At 41.6% G+C, this 21,514-nt stretch overlaps 1 protein-coding gene across 5 annotated transcripts in view; it reads left to right on the top strand.

The window, feature by feature from the left end:
• Ntrk3 (neurotrophic receptor tyrosine kinase 3) overlaps positions 1–21,514 on the top strand; it is a 378,049-nt gene that overhangs the window by 311,727 nt on the left and 44,808 nt on the right. Inside the window, exon 16 of one of the 5 annotated variants that reach the window (XM_074061746.1) lies at positions 18,685–18,759. The exons of the other annotated variants lie outside the window; for them this stretch is intronic. Coding sequence (XP_073917847.1) covers positions 18,685–18,759 — 75 coding nt within the window. The remainder of the gene's footprint in view (positions 1–18,684; positions 18,760–21,514) is intronic. 5 annotated transcript variants of the gene reach the window in all.

Raw genomic sequence — 21,514 nt, 5'->3', positions numbered from 1 at the left:
AAAATTAGAGATAAGGGCAAAATAATTTCTGCTGGGTATTGAGGGGGTGGGGGAGGAGAGGGAGGGGGCGGGGGAAAGGGAGGGGTCGGGGGAAGGGGGGAGAAATGACCAAACATTGTATGCACATATGAATGAAAGAAATTTTAAAAAAAGGACAAAAATATTTCCTCAACAGAGTTGATGATAAGTAAGTTAATTTGTGTAAAGAGCCTGTAATCCAATACTTACCGGATAAGCTATTGTTTTCATTATTTCCCTCAGTGTGTCTCACACCCAAGGCAAGTAAACTCAGGATAATCTCATTTGCAGATGCAATTCTTGGGTCAGAAAGACCACTGAAAAAATCCGCCAAAGCAGGCTCTTTAAGTTGACCACCTCAGGGACATTTCCTTCCTCAGATTTCAGCTTCTATAGAAACAATGAGTCATCAGTACTTGCTTCTTATGCTGGTCAGTGTGTGCATGGCCCTGCTCCTAGAGCTAAACTCATGTTCAGTGATTGATAGAAGACTTTGTTGCTCAGAATACACTGGCTGGGGCCCTGAGAGTGCATTGGTTTATCAGATAGAATACTAGGATGGATTCTGTCTGCAGGTTGATACCTCAGCTACTATTGATTACTGGGCATAAGAATTTGCTGGCTTCCCCTGCCTACAATAGATGAGCACAAATAATGCAAGTGTGTGTGTGTGTTCATCTATGCGTACCTGTGCAGTGAGGATTCTAGCATGTACACAAGAAGGTGGGAGGAGGGGTTAAAATAAACTCCTCCTTATATTTTCGCTTCCTCATTTTTGATTTCTTAAAACAAAGAGGCACCATCTGGCTCATGCATAAAATGGTATGTAAACGATTTACAAAGGTGAACTGCCAAATTTCCTGTTACACATTTAGATAGAGAAAACAAACATGCCTGCCTCAAAGCACCAGCAATTTGTTCTCTTTCCTAAGATGGTTCCTGAAGGTAATACATTTCCTGATTGCTGATACCTCTGAGATTGACTTTAGACTGACTCTGACAAGGGTGGGTTTGGGGTACCATTATTCTCTTCTCAGAACGTCAGCGAACACTAACTACTGGTGACCAAATGTAGGATTGAAGAAAGTTCTAAGCATCTTAAAGGAGATGAGATTGGGACTCCAGAATAGAAATGTTTTCATTCGAAAGGGAATGCCATATGCTGGGGTCCGGGAGGAGTGGAATTGGAGGGTATTGGAGCTCTGATCCTACTGACCCAGAGGGCCACACATGGGCTTTTCTGTTCATCCTGTTACTCTATGCCTAGCACTGTGACACTTAGTAGACATCCAGTAAAAATATCAGTGGCAATGTGAATTCAGAGTTAGTCAGTAAGTGGATAAAGCCAGACATTGAGGAACCCAGACTGGCAGATACCCACCAAGGAGGGGTAAGCCTTTGGAGATAGGAGTGGAGTTTAGCAACAGACTTCAGGAGCAAGTGTTTGTCTAAGCAAGGAGATGCAGCGTCTGGGGAAAATGGCCTGAGGAAAAAGGTGAGTGGCAGTCTGAGTCAGGGATGACCGCTTTTGGTCAAAGTGGGATTCTGGTAAGGCATGGAGTCAAATGTCTAGAAGATGAAGGGGCACATGCCAAACCCCGGCGAACACTCATACAGGACCATAAAGCAGGTCTGGAAGTTGATAGCACAGAACTGGGTTCTAAGCTGGGGATTCCAGGCCAACGTTCTCAGAAGTTCCTGGAAGGGATGATAGGAATGACCCTTAGGTTGTGTGAATAATTTAGAACAAGCTAATCTGGCTGTGAGAATATCTGATTCTATGGCTATCATGGTGTCTCATGGCAATGCTGACAATTGCAGGTTCCTGGACTCATTGTCTTTGAATCTCTGCTCCTGTAATTCCTATCTATATGACCTTGGGCAAGTTATTTGCTCTTTCCTGCACCTCCAACTATGAAATGGGGCTAGTAGTCCCTATTGCATGCATTTTCTGTAAAGATTATGAGTTACTACATATAAAGCTCTCAGGATGATAAATGCTCAATAGACATTAATTATTTTTACTATTACTGGAGCTTAAATATAAATGACTTTTCTAGTTCCAAGATGGGTATTCTGAACAAGGCTTACCTAAGGGTGCTAGCTAAGGTAGATCAACTTCTGTAACAAATAGATGTGAATATATATGTTATATATGTATCTGTTATATAGGTACATAATGGTTCCAATACAAATAGAAACCCACTTGTAGGTCACAAAACACGAGCAGGTGAACTCACTGGAGGAGTAGCCCTCCTTGTATGGTCATTCAAGCTAATGCATCCATCTCTGCCCTTTTCCTTATGTGGTGTCCTTGGGCATCCTACACATTCATTCCCAATGTAGCCCACTGGAAGTATAAAGTGACCTGAAGGAATGTAGGTGAGATGTTGTGAATGGGTCTGTCCTGGACATAGGTCTTTTGCTTCCCCTCCTGGCAAGAATCCAGTAATATAGCCCCACTATTTATTTATTAGGGAAATGGACTGTAGCTGTGTCTCACATAGATGAGAAAAAGATTATGTTCAGTAGCTGACAATCCCTTCCCATAGCAACCTTCCATCCCAACTGTATGGCATCCCATGTTTGATGACTTATGAAGAAAGAGGATAGCCACCCTTTCTTCCTACTGCCCCTCCCATCCTGAATGTAGACTTGATCCTCCTGAGAGGTATCCTTTTCTCTTCTGCTTGCAAACTCTTGGTGTCACGTGGGATTTGTAATCCTGTATGAGTCCATAAGAATTGATTCTTCTAGAAATGCTTTAGAGCTATGAAGACCTGGATATTAACTTCAGGTAGCATGTGGACAGAGCAGGAGTTAATTTTCTCTGATAAAGCTTAGACCAGGAGGTTAGAGGAAGGGTAACTCAGACTCCTAGTCCCTAGACCACATGTTTGTTCTTTTCTTCAGCTTTGGAAGAGGGCGCATGTTGCTAATTAGGAGACATGGCCAGAAAGTAGATCTCTAAGCAGGCATACACTGAAGATGGTATGCTCGTTTTCACTGAATTCAGAAACACAACTCAAATTCTAAGTTCTATGAATCTGCACAGAGCTGCAGAGGGAAATGAACACAGAGGAAGGTATGTAGAATAGATTTATGCTAATTGTAGGTATTACACTATTACAACCTTGTTTCCTTGATTAGAGTCAGTGAATCTACACACTAATTATCTATAAAATTTCAGACATTTTGGCATGCAAAAGTCTTCTGAAAAGCTGGATGTGCTCGCTCATGCCTGTAATTCCAGCAATGTGGGTGGAGGAGGTGGGAGAGGAGGAGAAAGCAAAGATATATTAGGATGCCATTAAAAAGGAAAGGCAGTGGCAGGCAGCTAGGCATAGTGCATGGAGGTAGTGTCGAGTATGTTTTATTCCTTGGGTTAGGCGACTTTTGATTGGCTGTCTCCCTTTTTGTAGACCTTACTGATTGGTTGCCTCTTCGTTGGCTTATGGTTTGTATTTTGTGTTTTCTCAAGTTTGACCCCCTAGTTCCTCTTCCATCATTCTCCACATTCCACCCCTTCTCCTCATTCCTCCTGGCTGTGGGTATTTTGGTCTCACCATGCCTCTGTAAGGTGGGGACTTTCCTCCACAGTCTTTGGGGTACAGACATGAACTTTCGGTTTAAATAGACAAAGAATTTGGGTAGAGGGTGAAAGGTGTATATAATAACTAAACAGAAACGATCAAAATATGGCCTGATTGATCATTAGTTCATCCTAGTTTATGGAGGGATTTCCGCAAGGATGTCATTGTCATCACCAGTTAGGATAAGCAAGTCATTATTGCCTGCCGGGTGTTCCTAAGAAGCCTCCGATGGACCTCTCCTTGGGTGGCAGCTTCCTCTATCCCTCCTTGTAAAGTTGTTATCGAGCGGTCCTTTTCTTCCTGAATTCCAAGAAGATTGCAAAATGACTGCAGAGAGAACAGCTCAGAGCAAAGATGTAGAAAATGGAGATGGGCATGTCAAGCTTCTTCCTGTTTCAGTTAATTCGTGGGCCCCAGTGAGGAGCCAGTGCTTTTCAGTGTTAGATTTTGACTGGGCTAATCTGAGGGGTACACGGAGATTCATTGAAGGAAATGTTTGTAGAGGAAGGGAAGGGCCACTAGAGCCACCTGTTTGGGCTTGGCTAGTCGATGGACAGTCATGGACATCATATTGAGTTAAGCCATCCCCATTGGTCTAAGCAATAAACCATGATGACTGTAGTAGCAGCAGGTGATAGAAGAGGAGCCTTGGGAATCAGTGGGGCTCAGAAAGGTTAACTGAAGGTCAGAGCCTGGGCCTCACAAGTCACTAGCAGCATTGTAATCTTTTTTTTTTCTTTTTCTTTTATTATTCATATGTGCATACAAGGCTTGGGTCATTTCTCTCCCCTGCCCCCACCCCCTCCCTTACCACCCACTCCGCCCCCTCCCGCTCCCCCCCACCCCCTTGATACCCAGCAGAAACTATTTTGCCCTTATTTCTAATTTTGTTGTAGAGAGAGTATAAGCAATAATAGGAAGGAACAAGGGTTTTTGCTGGTTGAGATAAGGATAGCTATACAGGGCATTGACTCACATTGATTTCCTGTGCGTGGGTGTTACCTTCTAGGTTAATTCTTTTTGATCTCACCTTTTCTCTAGTTCCTGGTCCCCTTTTCCTATTGGCCTCAGTTGCTTTTAAGGTATCTGCTTTAGCTTCTCTGCGTTGAGGGCAACAAATGCTAGCTAATTTTTTAGGTGTCTTACCTATCCTCACCCCTCCCTTGTGTGGCAGCACTGTAATCTTAAAGATGAGTAACAGTGAAACTGTGGGTCGGGGTGGATTTTTAACAATGCATCTTTTAGGTCACTTCGTCCATTCTGTATCCCAAGAGTGTCAGAAATAGATGAGCAAATGTCATATCATTCAACTTTAAAGAAACATGAGGCTGGATGCAGCCTGAAACATGGTCTTGGTAACCCTGACGGCCCCAGGCAGAATGGCAATAAAATCATATAGTTTGCTTGCTCTGTGCCAGGGCAGCTCCTGGGATTCCACAGTTTCCCTTACTTATTCCTTCCAGCCACAGCAAAGGGAAGCAATCATCAGTGAGAGATTTGTCCTTCACTAATTTTGAGCATTCATTAGAAGTAGGAAGTTCTCAGTTAAGTCTAGCCAGAATCTTACCTGCTACAAGGTAAGTCTGTTTCATCTTATGCCCATAGTGATGATAACTGTGGATATATTATAAAACTGACATTATCACACTCAGACCTTGTGCTTTTCATAAGTAACTGGTTATATTTTATTCATTGGTTATGTCTGGGCTAGTAGGGAGACAATGGAATAAAAATATGTCCCTCCCTTGCCCTGCTAAAATAATAACATCCTTCTGAGATCAGTATCCAACAGCTTCCTAAACTCAGTCTCATTTCTCTGCAGTTTTGAAATCAGACAGTTTTCTCCTGTCAATGAAGGTGGTGCATGAGTGGGATGGATGCTTTCATCACCAGCTCTGTCTCCATGGGGACAAGACAGGAAAGATGTCCCATCAGAAAATTCCACAAACTTGAGGCCTGTTTTATTGGAGTCCATTCTCAAGAGAGGAGGGGAGGCTGCAGGAGGCCTTTGAATTTGGTGGTTGAGTTGCTTGCTTCTCTCAGCTCCTGTGGAGGGCTTGCAGAGGGCCTGATGGATGTAACATAACAGGCTCCCTTTCTCCTTTCTCAAGTGCAAAAGGCCTTTTGTTTTCTGAGACAAATTGAATACACAACATATAAAAATACATAAATTTCCATACAGATATCTTCTTTACCAGCTGTAATTAAGATATTTGCAAGTAAAGAGAACATTGTGTTCCCTTGACTCCTCCTGGTAGAGAATTGTATTTCTCTCATAATCCTTACAGCCTAAGAATTTGTGATCTGCCTGTGACTAAACAGGAGGAGGAAGAGGTGGCAGAGGACTGGGTCAACACAGGAACATCAGAAATTCAGAATTTTAAACACTGTTTTGTTTTTGCTTTTTTTTTCTTTGCTCTTGGTTGTTTTTTCCAGACTTAGCTAATCTCATAGGACAAAGTTGGAAGTAGGCAAGCAGGTAACTTAAAAAAAGATGGTGAGCAGAGTACCCACTAATTCCGAAGTCAGGAAGATACGCATTTCAATCTTTGAGCTTCTGTTTGGAGCTATGAGACCTTAGGAAATTCGCTTAAATTCTCTAAAACAATTTCTTCTTTTGTGTGGATTAAATAAGATAATGTATGCAAATTGCCTGGTGCCTATTAGGCACTCAATAGATAGTTATTATTATTCGATGTAAATGAATAAGGTAGAAATTATATAGAAGAAACTTTAAATAAGTTGCATGCCAAGGTTTTTCTAGCCTTTGAGGCTAGATCCTAAAATTAAAGGGAGAAGAGCCTGATTAAGAGAACTCAGGGAAACAAAGGCACTCACTCCTCCAGGACTGTTTTAGACATTCAAGTTTTTCCCTTGGAAGCAGAGAAGGAGAGAACATACATGGTCCAAGGAAGGACCTTCCTTTTCCAACTAGGAATTAACTTTAGAAAACTGTGAAACATGAATTCTACGCTAGACAAATTCTGTATAATTAAAGCCGCTTTCTCCAGACCTCCTAAATTGCCAGCACCCTCCCCACTATCAGGAAAATTTCAGAGTTTTGCACCCTGGAGTCTTGGAGATAGAGCCAGTGCTTTGTAGATGGCTGGCATGGGAATATTTGGCTTTATATCCCCAACCCCTCTACCACCATTATAGTCTGTGGTTATTAAATAACCAGGGGCTGAGCACCCTCAGTAAGATGAATTTAGTTCACTCAACTTAAGTTGATGGCTAGGGGTGGTCAGCACTCCATCTCTCCCATTCTTTCATTCATCAGACAATCTTGTGTGTGTGTGTGTGTGTGTGTGTGTGTGTGTGTGTGTGATGGGTTTTTTTCAGGATAGGGTCTTGTGAACTATTTGCCTGTGCTGGCTTCAAACCATGATCCTCCTGATCTCTGCCTCTGGGGTAGCTAGGATTACAGGCATGAGCCACTGGTGCCTGGCTTCACCATGACAATCTTGGCTCCTCCTCTGCACTAAGCCATGGTCTTTAGCTTCTATAGCCAGGTTGAGTCAGGTTCAGTTTGTTTTTTCATTTGGTCATTTCCTTACCCAATGGGTTAATCCTGAACTTCCTAATCTTGGTGTTTATTTTTTTCACACCCTTGAGTCCTTTCTGTCTTATACCTTTCAGAAGTCTAATATGCCCTGAAAGCAAGTGACCTAACCTCATTTTCAGCCTTGTGATTTTCACATAATAAATGCTTAATAAGAGTGCTTGCTTTTAAGACATATAATACTGTGTGAGATATTTTTAATGGGTAAGAAGTAATATCCCCATTGGCCTAAGCATTCTTAAATGGATCCTCATGGGTTTCCACTTTTGGCAGGTACCCATGGTGAATATGTGGGTTCACTGGGTAGGTACATCTATCTGAAAGATGCATTAGTGTTGCTTAAAGGAAAGCCATCTGGATCTGATTCTTCACCAATGGCTCAAATATCTGCTTATCAGTAAAGAGGACTATTGTACAATAGTTAAAATACCCATGAGACTAGATTTAGCAGCAAAAGGACAATTTATTAATACACATAAGGGACCAGATTGTTCAAAGCCTATGTGACCAAAATATTCAGTTCCATAAGCTACTCTATGCGGGAAGCTCAGTCATACAGAGAAGGCTGCTTAAAGAGGAAGAAGTCAGAGCAAGGATGTCAGAGAAATCAAATAACCAATGACTTCTAGCTGAGAAGGACTGACAACAGGGTCCTTGGCTTCCAAGTAATTTGAGAAATACTCCAAGTTTTTTGCATAATTCCTCCTTTCTCCTCTGTCCAAAGCAAGGGACGGATGAAGATTGCCACCACCCAATTCTGAGACATTCCCTTTTTCAGGGCTCTGTGACCAGCCAGTGCCCTGTCTTTCTTCATCTGCATCAATGGAGCCAGTTTGGTCTGAGAGCCTCTCAAGCTTTCTCACACAACTACTTTATGCTGATCTTAAAGAGACCAATTGGATTATACTTATTTTCCAATACTTAGGAGTTACTTTCTTATTACAATCTCCACCATGTTCGATGTCATTTTTTTTTCATTTTTCTTTTATTATTCATATGTGCATACAAGGCTTGGTTCATTTCTCCCCCCTGACCCCACCCCCTCCCTTACCACCCACTCCACCCACTCCCGCTCCCCCCCCCTCAATACCCAGCAGAAACTATTTTGCCCTTATCTCTAATTTTGTTGTAGAGAGAGTATAAGCAATAATAGGAAGGAACAAGGGGTTTTGCTGGTTGAGATAAGGATAGCTATACAGGGCATTGACTCACATTGATTTCCTGTGCGTGGCTGTTACCTTCTAGGTTAATTCTTTTTGATCTAACCTTTTCTCTAGTTCCTGGTCCCCTTTTCCTATTGGCCTCAATTGCTTTAAGGTATCTGCTTTAGTTTCTCTGAGTTAAGGGCAACAAATGCTAGCTAGTTTTTTAGGCGTCTTACCTATCCTCACCCCTCCCTTGTGTGCTCTCACTTTTATCATGTGCTCAGAGTCCAATCCCCTTGTTGTGTTTGCCCTTGATCTAATGTCCACATATGAGGGAGAACATATGATTTTTGGTCTTTTGAGCCAGGCTAACCTCACTCAGAATGATGTTCTCCGATTCCATCCATTTACCAGCGAATGATAACATTTCGTTCTTCTTCATGGCTGCATAAAATTCCATTGTGTATAGATACCACATTTTCTTAATCCATTCGTCAGTGCTGGGGCATCTTGGCTGTTTCCATAACTTGGCTATTGTGAATAGTGCCGCAATAAACATGGGTGTGCTGGTGCCTCTGGAGTAACAGTCTTTTGGGTATATCCCCAAGAGTGGTATTGCTGGATCAAATGGTAGATCGATGTCCAGCTTTTTAAGTAGCCTCCAAATTTTTTTCCAGAGTGGTTGTACTAGTCTACATTCCCACCAGCAGTGTAAGACGGTTCCTTTTTGCCCGCATCCTCACCAACACCTGTTGTTGGTGGTGTTGCTGATGGTGGCTATTCTAACAGGGGTGAGGTGGAATCTTAGCGTGGTTTTAATTTGCATTTCCTTTATTGCTAGAGATGGTGAGCATTTTTTCATGTGTTTTCTGGCCATTTGAATTTCTTCTTTTGAGAAAGTTCTGTTTAGTTCACATGCCCATTTCTTTATTGGTTCATTAGTTTTGGGAGAATTTAGTTTTTTAAGTTCCCTGTATATTCTGGTTATCAGTCCTTTGTCTGATGTATAATTGGCAAATATTTTCTCCCACTCTGTAGGTGTTCTCTTCAGTTTAGAGACCATTTCTTTTGATGAACAGAAGCTTTTTAGTTTTATGAGGTCCCACTTATCTATGCTATCTCTTAGTTGCTGTGCTGCTGGGGTTTCATTGAGAAAGTTCTTACCTATACCTACTAACTCCAGAGTATTTCCTACTCTTTCTTGTATCAACTTAAGAGTTTGGGGTCTGATATTAAGATCCTTGATCCATTTTGAGTTAATCTTGGTATAGGGTGATATACATGGATCTAGTTTCAGTTTTTTGCAGACTGCTAACCAGTTTTCCCAGCAGTTTTTGTTGAAGAGGCTGCTATTTCTCCATCGTATATTTTTAGCTCCTTTGTCAAAGATAAGTTGCTCATAGTTGTGTGGCTTCATATCTGGATCCTCTATTCTGTTCCACTGGTCTTCATGTCTGTTTTTGTGCCAGTACCATGCTGTTTTTATTGTTATTGCTTTGTAATATAGTTTGAAGTCAGGTATTGTGATACCTCCAGCATTGTTCTTTTGACTGAGTATTGCCTTGGCTATTCGTGGCCTCTTGTGTTTCCATATAAATTTCACAGTAGATTTTTCAATCTCTTTAATGAATGTCATTGGAATTTTGATGGGAATTGCATTAAACATGTAGATTACTTTGGGGAGTATCGACATTTTTACTATGTTGATTCTACCAATCCATGAGCATGGGAGATCTCTCCACTTTCTATAGTCTTCCTCAATCTCTTTCTTCAGAAGTGTATAGTTTTCCTTGTAGAGGTCTTTCACATCTTTTGTTAGGTTTACACCTAGGTATTTGATTTTTTTTGAGGCTATTGTAAATGGAATTGTTTTCATACATTCTTTTTCCGTTTGCTCATTGTTAGTGTATAGAAATGCTAATGATTTTTCTATGTTGATTTTATATCCTGCTACCTTGCTATAGCTATTGATGATGTCTAGAAGCTTCTGAGTAGAGTTTTTTGGGTCTTTAAGGTATAGGATCATGTCATCTGCAAATAGGGATATTTTGACAGTTTCTTTACCTATTTGTATTCCTTTTATTCCTTCTTCTTGCCTAATTGCTCTGGCTAGGAATTCCAGTACTATGTTGAATAGGAGTGGAGATAGTGGGCATCCTTGTCTGGTTCCTGATTTTAGAGGGAATGGTTTTAATTTTTCTCCGTTAAGTATAATGCTGGCTGTAGGTTTGTCATATATAGCTTTTATAATGTTGAGGAACTTTCCTTCTATTCCTAGTTTTCTTAGAGCTTTTATCATGAAATGATGTTGGATCTTATCAAAGGCTTTTTCTGCATCTATTGAGATGATCAAGTGGTTTTTGTCTTTGCTTCTGTTAATGTGGTTTATTACGTTTATTGATTTTCGTATGTTGTACCACCCCTGCATCCCTGGGATGAAGCCTACCTGGTCGTGGTGAATAATCTTTTTGATGTGTTGCTGAATTCGATTTGCCATTATTTTGTTGAGGATTTTTGCATCAATGTTCATTAAGGAGATTGGCCTATAGTTCTCCTTTTTGGAGGTGTCTTTGCCTGGTTTTGGGATAAGTGTAATACTGGCTTCATAAAATGTGTTTGGCAGTTTTCCTTCCCTTTCTATTTCATGGAACAGTTTAAGAAGGGTTGGTATCAGTTCTTCTTTAAAGGTCTGATAGAATTCAGCAGAGAATCCATCAGGTCCTGGACTTTTCTTTTTGGGGAGACTCTTGATTGCTGCTTCAATTTCATTTTGTGTTATAGGTCTATTCAGGTGATTAATTTCCTCTTGGTTCAGTTTTGGATGATCATATGTATCTAGAAATCTGTCCATTTCTTTTAGATTTTCAAATTTATTTGAATATAGGTTCTCAAAGTAGTCTCTGATGATTTCCTGGACTTCCATGGTGTTTGTTGTTATCTCCCCTTTTGCATTCCTAATTCTACTAATTTGGGTTTTTTCTCTCCTCATTTTAGTCAGGTTTGCCAGGGGTCTATCGATCTTGTTTATTTTTTCAAAGAACCAACTTTTTGTTTCATTAATTCTTTGTATGGTTTTTTTGGTTTCTATTTCGTTGATTTCAGCTCTTATTTTTATTATTTCTCTCCTTCTATTTGTTTTGGGATTTGCTTGTTCTTGTTTTTCTAGGAGTTTGAGATGTATCATTAGGTCATTGATTTGGGATCTTTCAATCTTTTTAATATATGCACTCATGGCTATAAACTTTCCTCTCAAGACTGCCTTAGCTGTGTCCCACAGGTTCCGGTAGGTTGTGTTTTCATTTTCATTGACTTCCAGGAACTTTTTAATTTCCTCTTTTATTGCATCGATGATCCATTCTTCATTAAGTAATGAGTTATTTAGTTTCCAGCTGTTTGCATGTTTTTTGTCTTTACTTTTGTTGTTGAGTTCTACTTTTACTGCATTGTGGTCAGATAGTATGCATGGTATTATTTATATTTTCTTATATTTGCTGAGGCTTGCTTTGTGCCCTAGGATATGATCTATTTTGGAGAAGGTTCCATGGGCTGCTGAGAAGAATGTATATTGTGTAGAGGTTGGATGAAATGTTCTGTAGACATCTACTAGGTCCACTTGATCTATTGCATATTTTAGATCTTGGATTTCTTTATTGAGTTTTTGTTTGGATGACCTATCTATTGATGATAATGGAGTGTTAAAATCTCCCACAACCACTGTGTTGGCGTTTATATATGCTTTTAGGTCTTTCAGGGTATGTTTGATGAAATTGGGTGCGTTGACATTGGGTGCGTACAGATTGATGATTATTATTTCCTTTTGGTCTATTTCCCCTTCTGTTAGTATGGAATGTCCTTCTTTATCTCGTTTGATCAATGTAGGTTTGAAGTCTACTTTGTCAGAGATAAGTATTGCTACTCCTGCTTGTTTTCGGGGGCCATTGGCTTGGTAAATCTTCTTCCAACCTTTCATCCTAAGCATATGCTTATTTCTGTCGGTGAGATGAGTCTCCTGTAAGCAACAAATTGTTGGATCTTCTTTTTTAATCCATTTTGTCAAACGGTGTCTTTTGATGGGTGAATTAAGTCCATTAACATTAAGCGTTAGTACTGATAGGTATGTGGTGATTCCTGCCATTTAGTTATCTTAGTTGTTAGAAGGTTTGATTGTGTGTACCTAACTTGATGTTACTCTCTACTGTCTTGCTTTTTCTTATCCTGTGGTTTGGTGCTGCCTGCCTTTTCATGGTTAAGTTGGGTGTCACTTTCTGTGTGCAGGATCCCTTGCAGAATCTTTTGTAATGGTGGCTTTGTGGTCACATATTGTTTTAGTTTCTGCTTATCATGGAAGACTTTTATTGCTCCATCTATTTTGAATGATAACTTTGCTGGGTAGAGTATCCTGGGGTTGAAGTTATTTTCATTCAGTGCCCGGAAGATCTCACCCCACGCTCTTCTTGCTTTTAATGTTTCTGTTGAGAAGTCTGCTGTGATTTTGATGGGTTTACCTTTGTATGTTACTTGTTTTTTCTCTCTTACAGCCTTCAATATTCTTTCCTTAGTTTCTGAACTTGTTGTTTTAATGATGATATGTTGTGGAGTAGTTCTATTTTGATCTGGTCTGTTTGGTGTCCTGGAGGCAGTTCTGAGAGTGGTATCTGCAACTGTGGCTCGCCTGCCTGCTGCTCTCAGCCTGTAGCTGGCGGCGTTATTTATGCAGATCTCTGGGGTGAGCTAGCACTCACCTGGTCCCACAGGCTTTGTTTGCTCAGAGTTCTCCTGTGCGGGAGCCTCTGCTACAGGCTTTCCCCTTTCCAAGCACTGGGAAAGGTGCCACTGCCCCGCATTGTCAGGCCTGCGTGTTTATTTACAGTTCACGTGGGAAGTGGGTCTTCCCTCCTCTCACAAGCGTCCCCGCTCCTGGTTGCTGGGCGCGCCCCACTCCCGCCAGAGCCTCTCCGGCCCGCCCGGCTCGTTTATTTACAGTCCCGGGAAGGGTTCCCTTCCCTCAATCTTCAGCGCTCAGGGCGCCCCACCCTCTTTCCAGTGTCTTAACTGTTCTTATTGCTTAGTACTCAGTTTCTCTTTTTTTCCCGGGTGGAGGTCAGTCTGTCCAGGGGGCTATGCTGCTCTGGCCCAGGCTTGTCTGTGGGGCTACCGCGGTACCGCGAAGCTCACCTGGTCCGCGTCTTCCCAAGCCATATGGGCGCCGGCACTGGCGGCCCCGGGGGCCCTCCTCGGTTCTCCATTTAATGTGAAGTGGAGATTCTCTGCGCCGGCTGGAGATGTGGAGGAGTCAAAGTTATGCCTTTTCTCGGTGATTATGCCTGCAAAGTGTGTCTCCAGCGTCTCTCCGAGATTTCACTATAGGAGGCTCGCTTTCTGCTTCCTACCTCTAGCCGCCATCTTGGAATCCCTCTGTTCGATGTCATTGAATTGCCTTCATACTTAAAAAAAAATGAGTCCTTTTGTTGCTTATAAGCTGAATTGCTTGGATACCAGGTATTTTATGCCCTGGGGATGACAAGCATATCTCAGATGGGAAGTCTGATTGGCTAGTGGTTGGTGCTCTGAATAGAGTGATGGGCTACATCTAGGGTTGGTCAAAAAGCATGAGGTCAACCAGTAATGTCTATCATGAATACAGGGAAAGGCATTGGGGACATCTGTGGCCTGTTGTTTTCAGTTCTGGCATGTACATCCCAGTCTGTACTTTCAATCAAGGGGTGTCCCTTTTAGGCATACCCTTCCCTTGATTCCCTTGATTGGAAGGATTCTAATACAGCATGGATGCAAGCTAATTGTAAGTTCACAGATAGGACTAGCATCCTCGTACCTAAATCATCAACTAAGTAGCTGATTATTTTTTAGAACACATGTACAACAAATGTGCCTTGTTTCTGGGTAAATTTGGTCCTCTTGTTCCACTGTGCCAAGGTTTTTAGTGGTCTAGATACAGATCTCCCTACCAGCTCTTTGCCACCAGTTCTGCACCAACTTTTATCAATGTACCAACACCAGCACTGCTCTTCGGCATATTTTTGATTTTTTAAAAAATGGAGCAGTTCAAGATTTGTATTTTCTCCTAGAACTCTGCTTTTGGGCAGATGTTGATCCAAAAATCAGCATTCTTTGGACATAGTCATTGCATGGTTATGACTCTATCAATTTGGACTGTTTTCCTGCACATTTTAACCTCCTTTTAATAAGTATTTTATGAGAATCTTTGGTTACTGCCTGGATAAAATTTGAGTTAACTATCTACGATGGCAAAATTGTGAAATCCTGACTAGAAATGAAGGTGGCAACCATCTTGTCAAACCCACTTATTTGACAAATGAAGACATTGAACCTTAGAGCGAGAAAGAAAATAGACATTTGTCACATTTATTAATGTAGTTAGTGGTGGAGTGAAGACAAGAATATTGGTCTCTTATGTTTTGGATTTGATTTTCTTCTCTGATTACCGTCAGAATATTGTGAGATCAAGTGGTTAGTGTGATTTTTCCTATTTACAGGTAGGTAAACTGAGGCAAAGAGAGATTTTTTTTTTTGTTGTTGTTGTTGTTGGTAATCTTCAGGCAGGTTGTACAACAAATAAGGGGTATAGTTAAGCTGAGTGTTCTGATTCACAAGTAAGTTTTATTTTCAAGGGATGTGAGGTTATTTTTAAGTAAAAAATTAAAGATCACACAGTATAGTATAGTATGGTCTAACTGTAAACAGAGTTTACAGTTAGTATCAAGAACTTATAATAATCTAGTTCCATGATTTTTTTCCAATAGGGCTTTGAGGCAAGGCTTTTTAAGGATGAGGAGGCCAACAGTTGAAGTGACTCAGGGCTGGCCACCATACTTGAGTCTGGCCACAATAGCAAGCAAGGAAACCTTACTTATGAGATTGGGATTCCCAATGTAATGGTAGAGCAAGCAGCAACAAGTGATTTGAACGAAGGGAGTGCCCCAAAGAATTTAACACAGATTCATTTGAGGGTAAGGAAAAGAGGCTAGGAGCTAGAGAGGTGGTGGTCAAAGATCAGAAATGTTGCCCTAGCATGCTAAATGTGTGGTAGGAAGTGATTTTTTGGTGTGTTTACTGTGGAAATAAATTCTCAAGGACATTTGGCAGCACAGTTGTTCACAGTAGCTGGGGACTTCTGTAAGGGCAATATCCATGCCTTACGGCACCAATTATACATACACTGCCCTAGTATTTGGTAGTCATTGTGGAAACGGCCGTTAAAGGAAATAAACAAGAAGACAGGCCTACTTCTTGGTGAGTGACTGATCTGGGGAGATGTTCAAGAGGCCTGAAGTTTGTGACACGTAGAAGGTAGTAGGCTTCAGTGCAGACATTCTCTGATGGAGAGATCCTCCATCCTCTGTTATGTTTGTGGGATGAATGGGCTCTGTGACCTCTTCCTTTACCCGCAGGGGGGGCAAGATTAGAAAACTCTAGGGGTATTCCAGACTGGAGGGTGGTAAAGCATAGTGCTTCAGGCAGTTAGCCTTATGTGAAAATAAAAGCAGATAATCCTATAAGACATCCCTAAGGGGTTTCCAGAAAATCCAGGTGACTATATTTTGGGTGTGCTATATAGAGAGATACATACATGAGGTTGTAGTAAATGTCTTTAAAGTTCTATCTTTTTTTCCCCACCAATTCTGAGATCTTAAGAGCTAACTATGTAATAGAGATTGCTAAGATACGGTATAGTAATTTAAGGACTCATTATGCATGTGTGAGGAATTGTCAAGTATAGATTTCTGTGATGTTAGGAGATATTAGGCCAAATCTACCCTCTCCATATCTTCAAATTCACACCTCTGCATTCTTTCCCACTTCCCTTGTGCCTCACCATCTGTCACCTGCCCTGTCTCTATCTGGCCCATCTCTCTGTGTGACTATGTTTATCTTGTTCTGAAGCCTTCCTTAAAGCCTTTCTCTTTCCCTTGTACTCAAAAATATTCACAATCTCTTTTGCTTTAAAGAAAAATCTTCATTTGACCTTTCTGCTCCTTCCAACTTCCTTTTGTCTCCTTCAATACTGAAATAGGTAGTTTTCATCTTCTGTCTTAATTTTTGAGCTTATGATCTTTCCACTTCTTTGAATCTGAACTTTGGGGGTCAATAATTATGTCATCATGACCAAATTTAAATGTCTTTCCTCAAGGCTAATCCTTTCTGAACTGTAGAATAATATTAATAATGGCTCCCCATGCACAGCTACCTCCCCCATCAACACAGCATAATATTCCTGTTCAAGTTCTAGATAATGTCTTACTTTTCATGCATTCCTGTTTCTCACCATCCTTTACCTTTTCTGTGCATTTCTCTTGTTTCTGTCCTTCAAAGTTCTGGTGTAGCTATTTTAGACACTTACTTTGCAAACCTCACTCACTTCCATGGTTATAACCTCTTTTACACAGAAACTGTTTGAATTTACATTTTCACCCTCCCCTTCTTTGTTCTCTCTTTGATTGCTTCATCTGTAGGTCTCCCCTGAAGAGTTCATTGGCAGTTGAAACTTGGCTTGTTGGAAATGAACTCACCATGGATACTTCCTGCTTATCCAGACAGTTCTCCTCAGCAGCCCATTAGCATCTGGGTTATCACTCTTGGGAGTTTCTCTAAAGGAGAATACTTTCTGAAGCTGTCTCTTCATCACCTATCTGACTTCACAGCACCTCAGTGTCACTTTCTTTGCATGTAGAAGGTACCTTAGTCCACAAACTGGTCAGTCCAATGCTTGAAAGGCTCCATGTGCCTTCAAGCTCAGAGCCTTCCTGCCCTTGCTCCTCATCTGTCATCATCTTTGAGTGAACCCTTGGTTCCCCAAAATATACATTTCTCACCCTAGTCTACTGAGCTCTAGAGCACTCTGCTGGTCTTCATCCTGACCCCTCCCACAAGGTGTCCCTTTGTTCTACTTTAGCAAATCTGCTTGCTGGAAATGAGTGCCACGTTTACTTCCACCTTCTCAGGAGGTCCTGTGCATTCATTGAATTGGGATGCCAGAACAACACAGTACAGATCAGGCAGCTTCAAGAACAGAAGATTATTTTCTTATAACTTGGCTAGAATTCCAAAATCAGAGCATAAGCAGGTCTGTCCCCTGGATTTTCAGACAGTCACCTTCCCTGGGTCCTCTTGTGGTCTTCCCTCTGTAACTGTGTCCAAATTTCCTCTTATAAGGATGCCAGTTTTGCTGGATTAGGAACTACCATAATAACCTCATTTTACCTTAAAAATTACCTTTTTAAAGATTTCTTCTCCACTTACAGTCACATCTTAAGGTACTGGGGATTAGGATTCCAATATAAATTTTGGGAGGACACAATTAAGCCCATAACATCTGTTTCCAGCTTCCCATCTGTCCTTTCTTGCTTCTCCCTCTTTGTTCTTTTTCATTGTCTGTTCCTCACTGCCATAAGAAACCATCAGTCCCCATTTCATTGTCTTCATTGGATGACATCACCTTATGGGGGTCGGCAGACATGGAAGTGCTGGTTCATAATTGCCTTCACCAACCTGCTTCTTCTTCAGGTTAGGCCAAGGCTCCTCTGTTTCTGACTCCACTTAAGAGTTGGGGCTGTGTCTCTTGTTCTTTGCACTTTACTCTTGACACAGGAGAGACGTGAGAAATGACATGTTATGTTACTGTGAGTCCCTCCTCTAAGGCAGCACAACTCAGCCCCTACTCTAACTTCTAGAAAATTTTCAAGGAAATGGTATTTTCCAGGGTGGTGATGGAAAATGCAAACCCTGATTCTGATGACAGAATGAGGACGGTTAAGACATCCACAGAGACATCCACTAGCTCAACTCCTCTCCAAATCAGAAAAGCCAGGAAGGAGATTTAAGAAGCCCTGAAACAGTAGTGAATTCAGGAATTTTCTGCTAACACAATAAGGACAAATGTTCCTTTAGGAGCTTTGGATAATATACTATGTCTTTGACCTAAGGAGGTAAATATTCTAGATAAAACCCACTTCCTTCCAGAATGGTAGATTGGCTAGGAGGTTAATCTTATCAGGAGGAGAGCTCAGTTCTTGGAGGAAGCCTATTGACTCTTGGTGATCCTCAAAGGAAGACAGCTGGGTGTCATAGACTATGAGCGGTGTTAAGGTGTGTTCGTTGGGTTGTGAGTATGGTCTGGGTGGCTTCTGGGTGACACCTTGGATGTGCATTGTGCAGTGGCATGGGAGAGACTTTTGGAGGCTGTGCTCAGGAGAGACACCTGTTCAGTTAAAGATAGACCCACCTTCCTTCTTCTCCCTCTCTTCTTTCATCCTCCCTGCTTCCTTCCTCTCCCTTCATCCCTTTTCTTCTCTCTCCCTTCCCTGCCCTCTCCCCCATTCACTGTCAGGAAGGGCCATGCCAGAAGGGCCCATTCAGCGTGTCGTGGCAGCGGCAGAGGCTAGCAGCACCGGCAGCTTCCACAGTGAGTCTGGATTTCATTTCTGGGGCTAGGGGCTGGGCAAGGCCATCCATGCCCAGATTGACAGCTTGCAAGCTTTGGAGAGGACCTTCCATGGGCTGAGGATGGCTTCCAACCTCTCCTTCCCTGCCTCCCACCATAGGGGCATCATTTCATTTCCATGGAAGCTTCCTGCCAAAGCCATCCATGTGCTTGGGATGTCTCATGGGGAGGCAGCATGGGGAGGGGGGTGGGGCCATGATCTGCTAAAATTAAGTGCACAGCCCCTGGAATTAAATGGCTGCCAGGGCTGGACTGCGTGGTGGTAGAGGCTGGAGGCTCTGCATGGATGGTGGTTTGGCTGCTTTCTTGCATTTCAGGTGGTGTGACCTTGAATTCCATGTGTACTTGGGGTGCCTATGCTCCATGAAATATTCCCTTTAAGGAACTAGGACCACCCCAAACACATAGGCTAAGGGGCCTGAAGACTGGGAGGTGTCTCTTTGACCTCAGATTAATTTTGATCTAAAAATGTGATGTTTAGGACGGGTTACAGAGCCTCTTTGGCTGAGTCATCCACGAGTGTTTCAGAGGAGATTTTTACCCTCCCCACTCTAATTTCTGGCAAGGAGGTGGACATACTGCAGAGTCAGTTGAAATTCCATCTGTCCTGCCTTGCTCATCAGATGGAATTGGATGGCTTTTTTCCACTTTTTGCCTAGGGCCTTTTTCCTTCTCTTTTGGGAATGATCTGCTTAAAAAAACAGAAACACAAAATTCACCTGCTGAACCTTAAAAATCCATCACAAGTCTTGTTGTCATCTTGAGAAGTTTCCCCACCACCCAGATGCTGTTTCCAAACACCAACTGAGTGTGCTGTCATTAGTGGATGTTGAAGTGAGAAACTTCTGGTTCCTAAAACTTCATATTAGCTGAGGCTTCAGTCTCTTGGGCAGGTTGCATGAAAATGCTTTTACAGTTTTATTCATTGTTCTCCTGATTTTGGTTAGGGAGGTTAATTAAGCAAAGCCTTCCAGGTTCTCCTGGGCTGTAGTTTTATAGGCTTCTCCTCTTGATACTGCTACCAATAATGGCATTAAAGTTTAGGATTTTTCAATGCTGGTATTGCTAGAGTCTAGCAGAATAAACATGCCAGACAGCCTTGTGAGAATTTCACAAGCAGGACTATTATAAGAGCTTAGTCTTTTCTTATACTTTTAAAATACTGTGTGTATTTCTGTCACTTTTGATTCAAATTCTTGATTTCAGGAGTTGACAAGTTTTATTAAAATACCAAATCGATCAAATTTATTAATTCCATTCAACAGATATTTGTAATCAATTGAGTCTATTTAATTGTCTACAAGTGGACACTTCTAGTGTGAAAAGGGAAGTGATTAATAATGAAATAGGGACAAAGTATATAAATTTAGACCTTCCTTGGTAAATTAGGACACATAGTTACTTTACCATATATCCTGAGCTATTGTAAGTGCAAGGAATACAACCATGAATAAAATAGACAAAAATCTCTGTATCGAAGAGGAGGAAATAGATGATAAAGATGAAATCAGATATAGAGTAAATTAGAAAGTAATGAGTCCTTAGAAGAAAAATAAGAAAGAAAGGAGAAAAGAAGGGCTTGGTAGTAGTAGTGGTGGTGATGTTAGTGGTGGTGGTGTTAGCGGTGGTGGAGGTGGTGGTGGTGGTGGTAGTGAGTGTGTGTGTGTGTGCAGTTTTTGATAGGGATGTCAAAGCAATTGAATTGTAGAAGATGACATACCTTAGTTCATTTCATTTCTCCAAGAAGGGATTTGTGGTTTGGCTAAAGCTTTCTGAAATTAGTTAGATCTGAAAAGTTTTAGACTTTTATGAAGAAATGTTCATACACTTCAGCATAACAAAAATCACATGGGTGGCCAAGACATTGGATGTGTACTTCGCTTGATACCACTGATGTCACTAAGAGGGCATAGGAAGGCGAATAAGGCTGGATTCACTCATCTGGGGAGCATCTTTGTAGAAAGTCCCTTAACTTGTGATTGATTACACTGGTCATTCATGATAGTTTAAGACACTCCTTTCATTTGGTGTCCTTGGCATTGGCATTGGGGAAAGCAATTTATATTTGGTGAGCACCTATTGTGCAATTTTGCTTATTTAATCTATACTCTTCCCCCAGAATAAGTTCCCACAGTCCCACTTTAGGGATGAGAACCCAAAACATTAAACACAAAACTATAAAATAATAGAGCCAAGATTTTAAATCCAGGTTGACCTAAGTCTGAAACCATGCCTTTATCAGTTAGCCTCAGCATCCATACATAGATAGCAGTTGGCAAGAAGCAGGGGGAAAGAAAAGAGAGGAAAGGTCACCTGGGCTACCCCAAGGTCCTGCATATGGGCTGATCTGCATGGCTGGACCAGGAGCATTACTTGAATTAGGGTGGTTGTCAATGTCCTTGCTGACTATGCATGAAGACAGAGCAATGTGAACGGCTTTTCCATGTGTTGTTGTCTTTGGGAACGGGGACGCGGATGGGAGATTTTGGAGGCATGAGAGCAAATCTTACTTTGGTGGCACATCCATCTTAGGCAAAGGTGGAAGCTCAATTTCAGTGCACTGGAGTTCCTGGATTTCTCGCACATTAGAAGGAGGGCCAATGCATGGTGTCTGTGTATAGATAATAGGGGTGGGGAGAATGCGTGCAGAGTTCTAAGACTGGACAAAGGCTTTTATGACAGGGGTTGGAGTGAAGAGTTGAGTTGGAAGAGAATT

Source organism: Castor canadensis, chromosome 19 (assembly GCF_047511655.1).
Source record: "Castor canadensis chromosome 19, mCasCan1.hap1v2, whole genome shotgun sequence".
Taxonomy (NCBI): Eukaryota; Metazoa; Chordata; class Mammalia; order Rodentia; family Castoridae; genus Castor; species Castor canadensis.
Note: the sequence above shows the minus strand (reverse complement) of the source record. Positions and strands in the feature narration are given on the sequence as shown.